At 47.0% G+C, this 15,987-nt stretch overlaps 1 protein-coding gene across 2 annotated transcripts in view; it reads left to right on the plus strand.

Annotated features, from left to right (window-relative positions):
- Positions 1-15,987, plus strand: part of PPP1R7 (protein phosphatase 1 regulatory subunit 7) — a 735,538-nt gene that overhangs the window by 502,585 nt on the left and 216,966 nt on the right. For both annotated transcript variants that reach the window (XM_069618102.1, XM_069618103.1), the window contains one exon: positions 1,432-1,536. In XM_069618102.1, the coding sequence (XP_069474203.1) occupies positions 1,432-1,536 (105 nt within the window). The remainder of the gene's footprint in view (positions 1-1,431; positions 1,537-15,987) is intronic.

The following is a 15,987-nucleotide window of genomic DNA, read 5'->3' on the forward strand; positions in this document are numbered from 1 at the left end:
GGCACCCCTCCCTTACAAGGGTTATATTGCTATTAGTATACTGACGCGTTGTGCCGCGATATTAAGTGTGGTTTTTTTTAAGTTGAGAAACCACGTGTTTGCTGTATCTCAACTTTAAAAAAAGATGTCCGCCATGCACCGGGGAGAAGGGAACTACACATATTCTCTTCTCACTTTCCATGGCGGCCATTCACGTGTCAGGGATGCGCCGTTAACACTACTGTTCTCGGCGCAGGCGAGGGACCCTGCTGCGGCATCGAATTGGGGTGGGGGGTTGGGTGTCCTGTAGCCAGAACATGTGGAGAAACGGGGGTGAGAGATGGTGACCCAGGGTGCGCTTACCTGAGACACGGCAGTGGAAGATGGCGGCCTCCAGCTCCGAGGAGGCTCGGAGCGGGGGCTTTACCATGTGGTAAAGCCCCCGTTCTGTGCCTCCTCATTGGCTGGGAGACCGCAACCACTCCCCCGCCAGGTACTAATGGTATTTAATGAATATGCAATCTTATTTCTAAGGGTGAAAGTATATATATGTTCTATATGGTTTGTGATTGATTACATTACTTAACTGTGTTTTTTTATGCTTGGTGTGTTGAGAAAGGCCTAATAAATGTATTTTGTATGCTTGCTAACTTGTATTATTGGTGGTGGTCTGTGTGGACCCATTGTAGCCCTAGACCGCTCACACCTCTCTTGAGACAGCCTTTATTGCTCTTCCACTCAGCCCTTTAATGGGTTTTGGCTAACCCCTGTCTTCCTTGTTTACCATAAATGGGGTGTCCTCCTAAAATCTTCCGCCCAGGGGCTGATTTTAAAACTCAAACTTAACAGGGAGTTTTCATTAAAAACAGCTCTTTTGCATTGCACATTCTGTGCAACCCTTCCCATTCAATTTATATACTAGAAGTGTCATTCTCTATTTCTGAGTATGTTAAGATGCAACAAATTTGATTTGGTAGTAGAACTAGAGCATTGTGCATTGTAAAATGCATAAAGGTGGTCACGCTGTGCATTTATCAATTATTTGCTTCTTTACATCGTTCAAGATTTCTCCACTGCCAATTTCTAGATCATGTTTAGCTGTCAGTCTTCTGGAACGTGACAACTAGATGCCATTTTGGGAGACTTTGGCCATTAGCAGCCACCTTAATTAAAGAAGCGTTTTTCTCTTCTTGCTGAGTCGCGTTTAATACAGGCCACAAAATGTGCCATTGCCATTGACTAATGGTAATTGATTCTTGGCAAGTAAGAAATGGTATGCAGTATGCATTTGTGAACAGAGCATGCTAGTGAGTTTTTATGTCTGGCTAGTAGCTTTCAAACTGGAATTCTACCCCTGATTGGTAGAGTGCAGGAGAAATGTTGAGAATCAGCTTTTCTACATGTAATATGCACAGTTGCGTTGAACACATAGTGACAATTTGTCTCTTCTAGAGTAACCGCCTGACGAAGATGGAGGGCCTGCAGAATCTGGTGAATTTGCGAGAGCTGTACCTGAGCAACAACGGCATCGAAGTCATTGAGGGACTGGAGAACAATGTGAGAACGGGGAACCTTTGTATGCAATTGGTTGGACTGTTTTGTGTAAAGGTTTTAGCTACTGTGGTTTCACGGTGTGTGTAGCTCTTGTATGTGTAGTGTAGGGAAGTGTAGAAAGGCATAGGTAGTGGAAGCGTAGTTGCTGCATAGCGCACGTAATCCCTGTAGGCATTGTGCAGCCACAGAGTGTACTTGTTTAAAACCTATATATCCTGAAGACCTTTTTTTTCAAGACTATTAACAATACTGTTGCAGGGTGTTGGGTAAGATTTTCATATTAATGATAAATCTTCCTGACCTGTGTCAACCCCAGAACATTTTGCTTGGGCTTGATTATTTTTCCTTGTCTGAGAATCTTTTTTTCCTCACACCTAGTGTTCTTTTTATGGATGACCTTTTTATGTCCCTCCATAGTGTGTTTATGGATTTATAGTTCCCTTTAACTTTTGGGCTTAGGCTGGGTTGCTCCTTTGGGCTTCCCTTTTTAATTTCACTCATCTCTTTGGTGAACTACTGTTCCCAAGAAGTAAAGTGGGATTCCTATCACCTTTGCATTTTATATAGTTATCCAGCACACCCCACCATATGTGGAGTGCTGGGGAGATGCACTGTAGCCCCTTTCTCACTTACCTGGTAACATTTGTTTTACAATTACAAGTTAACTTGAATGGCTGGTGGCAGTGAACCTACTTTTACGACTTTGTCGTTACTTGCAGGCTGTCAAATCAGCGATAGTGATTCACAGGAGGGTCACCATTCTGTTAGAGTAGTGGGCCCCTTCTTTTTTCACCATTTCTCTATTTGATTGATGTTTGAGGTCTTTCTCTGCCGTCTTAGGCGGGAAAGATCTTGGATGATGTTTTGTCTTCTGTGGGAATCCTTTGTATTCCCCACCAAGGCTCCAGAGTGTCTCTGAAGGCAGGAAGTGAGGGAGAGTCCAAAACTATGCAGCCATTTGTCTTTCACCTTGCCTGAACGGAACTAGTTCCTACTGGGGAGCTGGCTGTCTGGATTAAACAGCCAAACTGCCCCTTTCTGTAAACTGCAGGGAGAGGGAGAATTTGCAGAGGCTGTGCTGCAGTGCCTAATGAATTCTACGATCCTGGAAGCTGCTGAAAAGTAGACTACTGGAATCCAATCCGAAGACGAAGATACAACGGCTGTAACTATTTCCAGGAACTAGAGAGCCTGCTGTGTAACCGTAGCCTGAAGTAACCCTTCCTTCCATTAGACCTGGGGGTCCCGAATGTGACGGCTCCTACCCAGAGGCTCATGAGATCCACTTGTCTGAAGAAGACCTGCAAAAAGAGCCATCCCTTGACATCATGTGGCCTTGCTGGGATGCAAATGCCATTATCCAGGGACCTCGAGCCAGTGTGTGGTGCATGGTCTTCCAAAGTCAGAATGTGTCTAAAACTTTGGACTCCTGTTGCACCTCCAGACACACGATTCAAATCCTTTAAGTCCCCTCACTAGAGTGCAGTACCGAGAGTGAAGAGAATCAGACTGGTGATATTCATTTTTCATCGGGTACCTGTAAAAGGGCGCCAAATCCAGAGCTACAAGAATCCTTTGTTGGAAGCCTAACCCGTCAATGACTGCTGCCAGTTTTTCTTCAGTGTCCATTTCTTCATTCTCCAGAAGCTATTCCTTTCAAATGGATTGTGTCCTTTTATTTCTCATCTGCTGAATATATCCCTATTCAGCTTTAGCTGCCTCAAACATTTTTCAGCATGGGGCGCTGCACGTCAATGCCACGACTCTATGCCCCTTGAGGGCCTCATCCCCATGTTGATGTCACCACTGGTACATATAGTGCATGCAGCGACTGTTGGCTTCACTTCTTTTTTCCGCAAGAGCGATCACTTCGGAAGATCAGTGCACTTCAGTTCCTTCAAGAAACCTATCGAGGAATAATGGCATCTTCGTCGGTATCATAGACTCCAAGATGGGGTTTAAAAAATGCCACGACTGAGGTCAGAAGATGTCCCTCTCGGACCCCCATTGGGTGTGTCTGTGGTGTTTGGGATTCGATAAGACATCAGTGTGGATCCTACCTTTCTATGACGGTGAAAGCCCTGAAAGAACGTAAAGGGAAGTTAGCGGCAGGTAGGACACACAAATCCCCTTTGACTAATCCGTCGAAAAAGCGGTCCTCTGACAAGTCGAGGGGCGACTCTCCTCGTCGGAAAAAAGCCAAAAGATCTCGATCCAGGAGTGGGTCTCACCACTCATCTTTGTCTTCACGACGAATGAAGAAAAGGTGTCACAGGTCGACGTCTTCGTCATGAGTTCCTCCCCGGAACGGTAATGTACCAGACGAAACGAAATCTGCTTCACCGTCTCAATAGGAGAGATTCAGACAAAAAGTGTCTCGTCTTCAAGAATGCAGCCCAACCTCATCGAAGCAAAAGAGTCGGAGCCATGCTCCTGTCGAGGAAAAACCTGACTAGGAAAAGGCAATGGACAAACTCTGTGCGTACTCGGGCCCAGTTGTCCATGAGAAAACTCCTTGAATGTTCTTTCGAGCGAAGCACCTGCTCCGTCGATGCCAAAATCTTGGACACCTTCGACAACAAAGGGTCGGCATCCCTAATGGGTAAATCTTCGCCATTGTCATTGAAGCCCTCAACGTCGACGAAATCTTCAACGCCATCATTGACGAAAATGACATTGTCGAAGAAGGTTGAGAAAAATAAAGAATCCTTCACTGCACTACCAAGACAGGAATTTTTCAAGTCACTTTCAGCAATATATGTGGAGCATGAGCCATCGGAGAATGGATATTACGTTTTGGCTTGGAGTATGGAACACTAGGCGTTCCAGAGGCTCTAATATCAGAAGTCAAAGATAAAGGATCTGTATGAAATATGACAGACAGCAAGTGCGATAGACACAGCCCCAGAAATTGAATTTGGCTGACCAGACCCCTCTGATCATGAAGATGGGTCCTATAGACAATTAATGGCTAGTCATAGCATTTTTAGGGTGGGGCAAACCTGCACCACCATATGAACAGGATGCTTTAAAAGACATTTTAGACAAGGGACCCCAATAGGATCCTATTCTTCCCTTCCATATAGCTTTGTGAAGGCGGGTCAGTGCAAACTGGGATACGCCAGAGCTAATTCCGGCCATTAATAACAAACTGTCGTAAATACAGGACCTCCCTTTTTATCTATCGAAACATCCAACTCCAGAAAGCCCAGTGGTACAGGCCACCACATCTACTTCAAAACAAGATGCCTATCCGATTCCTCCAAACAGGGATGACAAACATTGATTCCTTGGCAAGAAAAATCTTATCGGCTGCGAGTATAGCCCTTAAGTTGGCAAACGCCACATGCTCACTTGCTCACATTTACCCTATGGGACTGTATAGCAAAGGCAGCTGATCATATTCCCGAAGGGGAAGAATTAGACGGATTTTTAAACAACATTAAAGCTGAGAAGTAGGCTATGTCCGAGTCCCCTCAAACTGGTCTCGCCTCTGCGGACTGTATCAGCAGAGCAATGGTGGTTAACACGGTGATGCGCAGATTTGCGTAGCTGAGAAAGTCGGGGTTTGCTTCTGATGTGCAATCAAGACTCCTTAACATGCCCTTTGATGGCACACACTTATTTCACTGCAAGGATGAAAGTCTGGATAAGCTGCAGACCTCCAAAGCAGCAGCCAAATCCCTTGGTGCTGCAATCGGACAACCGCAAACTCACCCCCGTGGAACAGCTTTGAGGGGCAGGTCTCTTCATTTTTATTCCTCAGATGAAGAATGAGAGGACTGGTGAGTCAGAGGGCGCAAGGAAGATGTCCCCCATGGTGGACGAAGAGAGGTGCTAAGACTGTCCAGGCAATGGCTGCTTTACCCTCAGCCGCTAGATCAACCGTCCACAAAACCCTGGTGGAGGCAGACTCTCACAGCATCTGCAAGAATGGCAGAGTATTACTTCAGATGAATGGGCATTGGAAACAGTAGCCCAGGGTTACTGCCATCCCTTTCTAAAAAGGCCTGCAGATCATGCACCAGGGAGCAACTCTTTCAGGATTCCAAATCCGCTCCTTGTGCAGGACATTTTGACCCTGCTCTAGAAAGGTACTATAAAATCCATACCTGTAGCGTCGAACAAGGGTTGGTACTACCCTTGCTTCCTAATCCCCATGAAGGACAGAAGATTGAGACCCATCTTGAACTTAAGAGACTTGAACAGGTCCCTGAGGACTTCCTCAGGGACTTGTTCAAGTCTCTTAAGTTCAAGATGGTTACTTTTTCTCAGATCCTTCAGGCCCTCCAGCTTCAGGACTGGATGGTATCATTGGACCTTCAGAATCCATACTTTCATGTGCCAATACAACAGAAGCACAAAGTACCTGAGGTTCGCGGTTGGCATTCTTAATATCCGTTTCGAGTTCTGCCTTTTGGGCTGAACTCCTGTTAGGCAGAAACCTGTGCAGTTCCCTTGGGGGCCACTGCAAAAGATTTAAGACTACAGGTGTTTGGCAGTAGACCCACTTGGTAGCAGTCTGTACCACACAGATTCACTTGGTAGCTGTGGCTGAGCAGTAAGACTTCCCTCAAGAAGAGTTAGGCAGTATACAGAGCATGCAAAATAGGTACAGAAATACAGTAGTACAAGCAAACACTGACCAGAGCTTGGGTGTAAAAGTATATAATTATTTATTTAACACACTCTTATAAAACACACTAGCACTAAATTGCTAAGATCAGTTCAAAACACAATCACTATTATCATATGTACATCCCTGATTACTTGTTGGACAAGTCTTAGTTAACACCACTTATTTCCAGACAGAGGTGAGCGCTTAACGTTCGATGGCACTCCAACAAGTTAAATAAAAAGGAAGGGAAAAGCAGAATTATGGAAGCCTACACACCAAACACTTTTTAAAGAACCACAGCAAGTTAGGAAGGCAGTCTACTGGTGAGCAAGGAAGTTTAGGTGCCAGGCCCACTTTCAAGGGAGCCAGGCGGAAGATGCCCAAGATCAGACATTTGCACAGAGTCTTCAAAGTTTGTGGAGGTAGTTCGAAAAAAGGTTTAGTTCAGTGCAGGAAAGTTAGCTAAGGTGTCCCAGGCTAACCCAGGTTCGAGAGACAAGGATTTAATACACCCCGTTCAAACGGTTGCTAAGGAAGCCAGGCGGAACACGGTACCTTAAATGGAGAGGATCCTCCAGCGGGAGCAGTTGTTTCTGGCAGCGGGTGCACGTCGCAGCTTCGTCCGGAGGAAGAGAAGATTTCGTCGTGTAGGAAGGATGAAGGTCGTTGCACTGCCAGGGAAGAAACCAGCAGCGGAGTTCTCCGGTACAAAGGTACTACCCTTTCGGTTCGCGGTAGTGGTGAAAACGTGGTATCCCGGTTGCCGGGGTGCTTGGCACAGGCAAGGAGGCCACGAGATGCTCCAGGAATGCGAAAAGTAGGTAGACTGGTTATCCCCACCAGTCGAAGGAAGAAGACTGTCCGGGCTGGAGATCTCCTCTGTCGTTGGGAAAAGTGGTGACGGTTCAGCAGGGCTCCACCGGTGGTGTCGCTGTTGCAGGTCGGCTCAGCTTCTCCCTCCTCGGATTCTTGGGTCCTGTGGCGACTTCTGAAGTTCCAGTCCCCAAAGCCCTGCTTTTACGCAGCATACCCCCATTCACTCAGCCTAGCTGTCAATGAAACATACTAAGTGGTGAGCCGGCCGGCTCACCACTTGGGCCAATCACACAAGAGTGCGACTTGAGTTACCGAGGTAACTCGGTCCAGGGTGCCTAAACCCCCCTCCCACACCCCCTGTGGTACCCAGACAGTGGCACCACTTTTGGAGACTTCTGTGGAGAAGCCCGCCAAAAAGTGGAACAAAGGGCTCAACTTGGGTTGGAGTCACAGAAGAGAACACAAACGTCATTTTAGAATAGAGTTCTGGCGAAAAATGCCAACTGGCGAATTAATAAATAAATAAACCGGCGGTATGTTCGAGGCTATAAGAATTAAATAATTAAAGTTGGTAGCCTCGAGCAATGGGAAAATCCCATAGAGAAATATTCGCGGTTGAATATAAAAAGTAGTATCCACTGCCACCAGCCTAAACTCGATCAGGGGGGACGGAGACGTGCCCCCTTGAACAACAGACCCCGGGGCAATCGAATTGCCCCGACCAGTACGTCCACAATATGATGGTTTGTACTGGTTTCTGTTCATAATTTGGGACTAGCAAAGCCAATGGTGACTTGACATGCCCTGGGAGACAGTAGTCAGTCCCAGGGTATGGAATCTATGTTGGGGGGTCGCTATAACACCCCTGTGTTACGGCACGGAGGGTGCTGTGTAACCCACATCAAAAAAACACATGAGACCCTATGGAGTAAAAGACCCCATAGCCCATGGAAAGTTAAAGGAACACCTCAAATCATGTCTAAGAGTGGGAGCAAAAGAATCTCACTCTTAGCAAGAGAGAAAAAAATAACCCCAAAAAATCCAGCAAAGCTGCTGGGGGACTCACTAGGTTTGGGAAATTAGCCTTACAGAGAATTCTCCCTAACAACTCCGCCCGAGGGTTTTCACCAAGTTGAATGCGGTGGTGACAGCGAGTCTCGAGAGTGGGGGGATTCAAGTCTACCCATGCTGGACAATTGGCTGATCAGGACTTGGTCTCCCGAACAGGCCCTGGAACATCTCAGTGTAACCTGCCACTCTTCTCCACACACTGGACTTCTCCCTCAATTACAAGAAGTACTACATGATACCATCTCAAAGGCTCCAATTCATCGGAGCAGTCCTGGATGCATTCTTGGGAAAAGCCTCGCCACCCGAGGTGAGGGCTCGACACATTCTGCAGATGGTTACCAAATTCGAGTGCCCAGTGTTGGGGAGAATTCTCATAAATGTCCCAATTCCCTTCACCTTAGCGACCCCCAGCAACTTTGCTGGATTTTGAGGACTTGATTTTTTTTACCTGGAAAGAGTGTGAGCCTTTTTCCCCACTTTCATGTTTTACTCTTGTGTTCTTTGATTATGGAGTTTTAAGTGAACTCCATAGGCATCTTTTCATGTGTTACACAGCAACCTCCGTGCAGTAACACAGGGATGTCTTTTTAGACTTCCCGATGATTTAAATACCTTCTCTGGGATAAACTGTTTCCCAGAGAATGTAAGGTTAAATTAACTTTACTAGTCTTTTTAAATTCCTAGACCCAGCACACCATATCTACCTGTAGAGTGCTGGAAGGGTTACCTAATAGCCCCTATGTCTAGATATTCATGTAGCAGTCCAATGCTACCCTTTCCTCTCGAAATGGCTGCTGGCAGTGGTTTTACAACGAACTAGGACAAGGACAACCACTCTGCTGGGTGAGTGGCAGCTAGGCTGCAATGAAAGGGAGAAAACTGTTTAAAAGGCGAGTCTCTTGTACTGGAAAGCAGAGTCGACCACTGGAACGAAATGACCGAAGACGACGACTGCTGCAACTCCTGTATTGTTGGTTTGCCCGGTGAAGCCCTGCTGCAGGTCCAATTGCCAAGTTCATCTCGACAGAGAAGCCCCTTCAAGCACGACTTCTTCCTTTTTTAGTTGGTGGGACCAATCAACTCGTAAGCCACGTGGATACCATTCTCAGAGCTGGTTAGGATTAACCGGGGAGAAGGACACCAGCTTGTGTGCTTGACGACAGCTACTTGAACCAAAGATATTCCATTTTGCCAGCTTGTTTGTATTTGTTAATTTATAAAGCGCCTTACGCCAAAGCGCTGTACATGGAACAACAAAACATGAAACATGAACGATATAACAGTGAAGCAATTACAATATGAATCGATCAAGCAATAAAACGGCGTGAAGAGCAATTAACTGAGTGGGATAGGGAGGACGGGGAGAGGGACAGGGTAGGGGTGGAGTGGAAAAAGAGGGAAGGAGGAGGAAGGGGGAGGGTGGAGGAGGGAAGGTAGGAGAAGGGAGGGGGGAAAGTAGGGGATAAGAGTGGGAAGGGGGGGGAGGTGGAAGGGGGAGGGATTTCAAGGCGGAGAATGGAGGAGGAGAGATTTAAGGGAAGTGCGGAATGAGGTGAAGGTGGGGGAAGAACGGATATCAAGAGGAAGGCCGTCCCGGTGCAGTGCAGGAGTCCCCTGAGGTCCTCCCGCTTGTCCCCACGACTGAGGGTCAGGAACAGTGAGATCTGCAGGAGCTGCCAGGAACCAATGTGTTAAGCTGCATCTTTTTCTTCATACTAAGGTACTGTGCCAACCTGATTGAGAGAACTTGCCTCTCGCGGTGAAAGTTTGTGAAATTTTCCCAACTTGCAGGCGTAATCAGCTTGTCACCCAATATGATTCTTTTGCGTACAAACTACTTCTGAGAACGTTGGCAAAGACTTTACCGTTTACTACAAGAACTGCTCTTTCCTATTCAAGACACTAGTCCAGTGAATTTGGCCTAGGCCTACTGAACTGAATTGAGTCCTCTAGTGAACTGAAACTATTTGCACTGCCTAAGAAAGTATTTGTGATCTATTCTATTAACTTATGCCTTTTTACTCCCATTCAAAGTAACTGAAATGCCATTTTGCTCCTATTTCAGGGGAGCCTAATTTACTCAGAAATGTATTGGTTTGTATTGAAGTGTATTTGTGTATTATAATAAGTTGCCACCTTCTAGTGAATGTTTTCTAAATGACTGTAATAAATTAAGTGTTGTACCAAGAAACCTTGAGTGTAAGTGTCTACTTGAACTATTGTGATTGTAAGACCTCTCTAACATCCTTGTACTGCTCACATTCCCTCTTGAGATAAGCCTGGTTGCTCCGCTCGCTACCACAAACTGTGTAGTACAGACTTATACCAAAGATTGGTCTTTGCTTACACCTGGCCTTTGACTTTTTGTGGTTGTTCGGCCTCATGGCATTCTGCATTTTTCCGGTGCCAAAGGCTCGCCTGAGAATGAGATCCCTCCAATGGGCTCTCAGGACTCAATGGTCCCAATTCTCAGACCGGATGTTGGACTTTCTTAAGGTTCCGAGCAGAGTCGCACAGAGTTTTGTGGTCAGCCTGTGAGGACAATATACTGAAAGGGGAACCTTTTTGGCAACTATGGCCGGAGATAACCGTAGTTATACGCCTCGCTCACGGTGTGGGGAGCACATGCCAACGATCTAACTACCTTTAGGAGCTGAGGTAAATCTGACTAGGTCTGAAGGCCTTTCTGCCCTGTTTGGGTACAGATTGTTCTGATAATGATAGACAACACAGTGGCCATGTACTACCTTATCAAGGGAGGTGTGGGGTCACTACCAATGCGCAGATAAGCAATGCAGTTTTGGTTCTGGGAAATTGAAAAGGAATTTCCTTATACGCAGTTCACCTAGACGGAGACTAACACGGCAGCGGACGCTCTGTGCCGGCAGAGCAGTCTTGCAGCAGTGGGAAGTATCTCAGAAAATCCTTCAAGAGATCTTCACCTTTTGTGGAACCCCTCAAGTGGAGCTGTTCTTGACCTTCCAAATGGAAGTGCAAGCTTTACTGCTCCAGGGAATTTCACCCAAGAGGAGCTCTAGGAGACGCATTCGTAGTGGACTAGGAGTTACCACTCCTGTACATGTTTCCTACAGTACCCGTCATTCCTCACATGATCAGGAGGTTGAGAAAGTTTGGGAAATCCATGATCCTAATTGCTCTGGATGGGCCAGGAGGACGTGATTCCCAGACTTTTATCAGCCCGTAGTGTGAGTGAACTTTGAGCATCCTTATGCAATTTTCTTCAAGGAGGTCCTTAAAATAAAAACCCAAATTTTTGCCCAAAATGTTGTCAAATGTTCATTTAACACAGAAAATTATACTACCTTCTTTTTATCCACCACCTCGTCCTGGAAAGGAGGCGAGATTGCACAGGCTTGACCCTAGGCGAGCACTTAATTTTTATATTTCTAGATTGTTGAAATTGCAACAATCTGTTAGTTGGTTATATAGGCCATAAATTGGGGATGGCAGTGACGAAAAATAACTTATCTAGGTGGATTATTTTAAGCATTTTTGAGTGTTGTAGACTAGCTGGAAAAGATCCTCATGAGGGTCTGAGGGCTCATTCGACCCGGGTCATGGCTACATCCTCTGCTTTACAGAGAGGAGTCCTAATTCAAGATATTTGTGTGGCTGCCACATGGTCTTCCGTTCATACTTTTACAAAGCATTAATGTCTGACTTTTTCTCAAGCCCGGAAGGGGGATTTGGAAGGCGGTGTTAGTTTCTGTTCATAGAAACCCATAAGGAACTCCTAAATTCGTACTAACCCCTCCCCCCCCCCCCCCCCACGAAAATAAATACTGCTTTGGGAGTCTATCAAAAGATGAGGAATACGTGGGAGGACACAATCCAGTTGAAGAACAAGTAACTAACCCCTGGTAATGTTCTTTCGACTTGATGATCCTCCCATATATTTCTCATTGCCCCTCCCAACCTACCCCGCAGTAGAATTTCTATTACACTGTTTTTTCAAAGCAGAATATTGTCTTTCGCAAGGTAACACCATGAAGTATTGTGGGAACGTGAAAGAAATGAAGAACGGTTGCTGCACCCGCTATATATACCAGTGGTGGCATCGACATCTGGACCGAGGCCATCGACTGACATGGTCGACCAGCATCGACGCGCAGCACCGTTTGCTGAAAATGTTGCCGACTATGGATATATCAAAAGTTGAGGAATATGTGGGAGGAACATCTAGTCGAAAGAACATTGCCAGGGGTAAGTAACTTGTTCTTCTGCTGAGGTACTGTGTTGGCTTGTGTAATACTTACCTTAAGTCTTGTATGAATCCTGTGAGGCTGAGTGGGTGATTTGTGTGGTTGGGAGTTTAGTTTGCCCACCCCATTCACCCAGGCGTAATGCTGGAATGCAAATAGGGAGTCTTCTGTGAAGTCCCTGAACACTTTCAACTAACTTTAAAGTGAATACTTACTTGTCTGGAGAGATATCCTCTGGAACTCTGACTTTCCTGTAACAGAACCCTATCTTGCCCTGCCTAAAGCTGTCTCCTAGACCAACAGGACCCCTCTTCTGCTGCTGAGAAAACGCGTGCTATAGATTAGGGAAGGACTTTAAAAGATAATGATTCTGTCTTGAAATGTTAACAAGTTTGAAAAGTACTCACTTGCTAAAGAAGTTAATGTGGTAACTGTATATCTGTAATAGAAGTTACAAAGTGTTCTGAAGTTTATACTTCGCTTTAAATTGCTGGTTGCTCCTTTAAAAATGATATAAGTTACTTTGAATGGTGCTCCCCCCACACTTCTAAAAAGTAGTGTTGGTGCGGTTTTATCATGCCTAAAGTGAATGACTGTAAAGGCTTACCAATAGGGTTTACCTACCTTGAATAACAGATTGTCATTCTTAAAGTGTGTTATTGGGTTTTGCTTTCCTGATCTGCTTTATTGCATTTCTAAAACAGTCTTTGAGTTAATACTAGTCTTTCATTTGCTTGTAGCCCCTCTTAAAAGTATACAAGCTCTTACCTATGAATTGCTGGATGCCCTTCTTGAAAGTATGATAGGTTCCTTACTTACCTTGAAATACGTTGTGTTTCATAAAGTGTATAATTGGGTTATGCTTTCCCTGAACTGCTTTAGAGCACTTCTAAAATAGTCATTAAGTTCTTACATTAGAATTGTATCCTTCGGAGATCCAAGATGGCCACTGGGGTAAGAACACTGTGATAACGGTGCCCCCCCAAAACCCCACCACCAAAAGGAGAAAATCACTGCTAAAACCCACTCCCCGGGCATAGTTTTAGCAACATAACAGGCCAGTGAGAGGAGCGGTCCTCCTGGGTACCCGCCGGAGATCAATGGGGACATTGAAAGTGGCGAACCTCAGCTGAGAGACTGTGGCGGCATCAATCATAGAGAAAGTAGCCACGGGGTGACTGCCTCGTAGGCCACAAGGGTGCGCCGGTGGAGAGGTGCACTGACATCCGCGCAGCGAAGGGACTCCAAGCTGGGGAGACAGTGCACTCCACTGAGGGGCAGGCGGTGCAGACAGCAGCGCACACAGCCCCTGGGGAGGAGAGGTAGACTCCATTGAGCTGTCCGATCCGGAGCAGTGAGACGGAGGGGGAGCTGTTGACGGGTCTGGAACTGGAGATTGAGAGCGATGACCTGGCCCGTGGCAAGCGAAGAAAAGGAGCCGGTGCAAGATCGGGACCTGCTGGAGGCGAGGAGAAGGCTCAACCCGATAAGCAGCAGGAGCCACAGAGTGGGTCCAGCGGAGGCGAGGTGAGGGAGAAAGTTCCACCAGACCCACGGCAGGAGCCATCTCCGGATCGGGTGAGGCTGGAGGAGTGGACAAGGCCGGCGCCAAGGGGAGACGCTCAACAGAACATTGCGGAAGACTGGGTGGAGAGAGAACACCCATCCAGGGGAGGAAAGAGCAGCAGTAACTGGGAGGAGGCCAAGAATCTGGATCAGAAGCGGCGCGGAGGAGGAGCCCTGAACAGCACCACGGAAGATAAACCAGAAGCGTTGAGAGGGTCGGCCGCAAGGAGCCTGCACAAACAGACGGTAAGCGGGCAAACTGAAGCTCGGCTCTCCCCTAGTATTATATGGCTCCATACAGAGCAAACAAAGTGGTCACCAAAAGGAGGCCAAAGGAGGACCCGAAGGGGGCATGAGACTTGCACCTAGCTGTCAAGGGGAGCCAAGACCTGCATAAGGATATCCTCAGATCCCCACAAGAGGGGCCACACTTGTGAATATGCGGACCCCAATTCAAGGATATAGCAGGAACCGCATGAGTCCCCATCGGGAGCCAGTGTAATGGAGGAAAGACAGGGGAAGCACCACAGCGGGAGGACTCCAGGAGACTGAGAAGAGGAGTCACAGGGCCCCTAAAATAAGATACAGGAGAGAGCGGAAAACACATCACCCACCACAAGCTGCAAAGGCACTCTCTCGGGAGTGCCCCCCTGAAAATAAAATAAGGCCACACCGGTGGCATACCAAGGGAGCCGGAAAGCATAACTCGCGGAGTAGCACAATCTCATCTGCCGGACGGTCCCGAGAGGAGGCGAGCATGTCAAAAAATAGGGCCAAGGTTCCTCCGGCCGGCGCAAGGGGAGACCAGAAGAACTCTGAAGGGCTGCTGCAAAAGATGTGGAGGAGGAACCCCAACTCGACAATGAATCGGGGGCGTATAGGAGTGAGGAGGAAAACTCCCAAGGGTAAGAACAAGAGGAAAGAGGGGTCACAAAACTATTCATGGAACAATGCTTTCAAAATCTCGGGGATAGAATGGCAAATGTGATGCAAACCCAGCTGGATGAAATGAAGGAGGAACTTGCAGGGGCGCTAAAAGTAAAGCACGATCTCCAGGCGCTGGAAGCAAGAGTGGACACAATGAAACCACATTGCAGGAATTGGCGGACGATGCTCATAAGGTAGAAGATTTGATGGAACACCTGGCCAGGGCCACGCATAACCTGGAGATCCAGGCTGAAGACCTTGAGGATAGATTGTGAAGGGCGAACATAAGGGTCAAGGCAATTCCTGAATCAGTGGGGGATCCTGAGCTGCGAAAGACAGTGAAACAAATATTTGCAATCCTAAGTGACATTTCAGACCCCAAGGAGATACTGGTGGACAGGGTTCACTGAGTGGGACCCAAAAGGAACAAACCAGGAACAAGGCCAAGGGACGTTTTGGTGGCAATGCATGAATATTAGCAAAAGGAAAAGGTTGTTTTGGCTGCAAGACGGTCGGACAACCTTAATTTTAATGGGGTCGCGATTCAGCTATACCATGACCTCTTGCAAATCAACCTCACCAAGAGAAGACAGATGCACCTGGTAGTTCAAGAGCTAATGAAACGAGGCATCGGGTATAAATGGACTTTCCCATTCGGCCTCCTGTTTGAAGTTGAAAAGATTCAAAGAAGGATCACCACAATAGAAGAAGGGGTGGAGATACTTGGAATAGAGGTCGACGAGACGGGGGCAAGAGTCACTAGACACAGGGAGGGAGCTCCTGAAGAGGAAGGCGTGGGAGTGGTCAATACAGGAGTCAAAGAGAAAGTCAAGGAAAAGGAGGGGCCTGTCAGGCCTGAGACTCACGCCGAAAGACTTGCCTCTGGAATCGGAGCCCCGGACCAGGAGCCCCAACTTATAAACAACCACGGCTCGAAGACACAGGGAGGAAAAGAAAAAACGGTCCTAATAAAATTAAGAAGGCAGAGGGGAAGAAAGATCAGACCTCCAATCAATTAAGAGGGAATTTGAGAAATACTATGGGGGAGTGTACCGGGTAGATGGCCCAGACGAGAAAGCCCAAGAATGGTTTTTAGACAAATGCAAGTTGCCAGAGATAACGGCTCTAGAGAGAGAGGAACCGGAGAACGAGCTATCGCGAGAAGAGGTGCACAGGGCAACCGCTGCACTCCCATCTAACAAAGCCCGGGGCCCAGACAGTTTTACGTCTGAC

The sequence above is a fragment of the Ambystoma mexicanum genome, chromosome 10 (genome assembly GCF_040938575.1).
Source record: "Ambystoma mexicanum isolate Mex_15411 chromosome 10, UKY_AmexF1_1, whole genome shotgun sequence".
NCBI classification, from domain to species: domain Eukaryota; kingdom Metazoa; phylum Chordata; class Amphibia; order Caudata; family Ambystomatidae; genus Ambystoma; species Ambystoma mexicanum.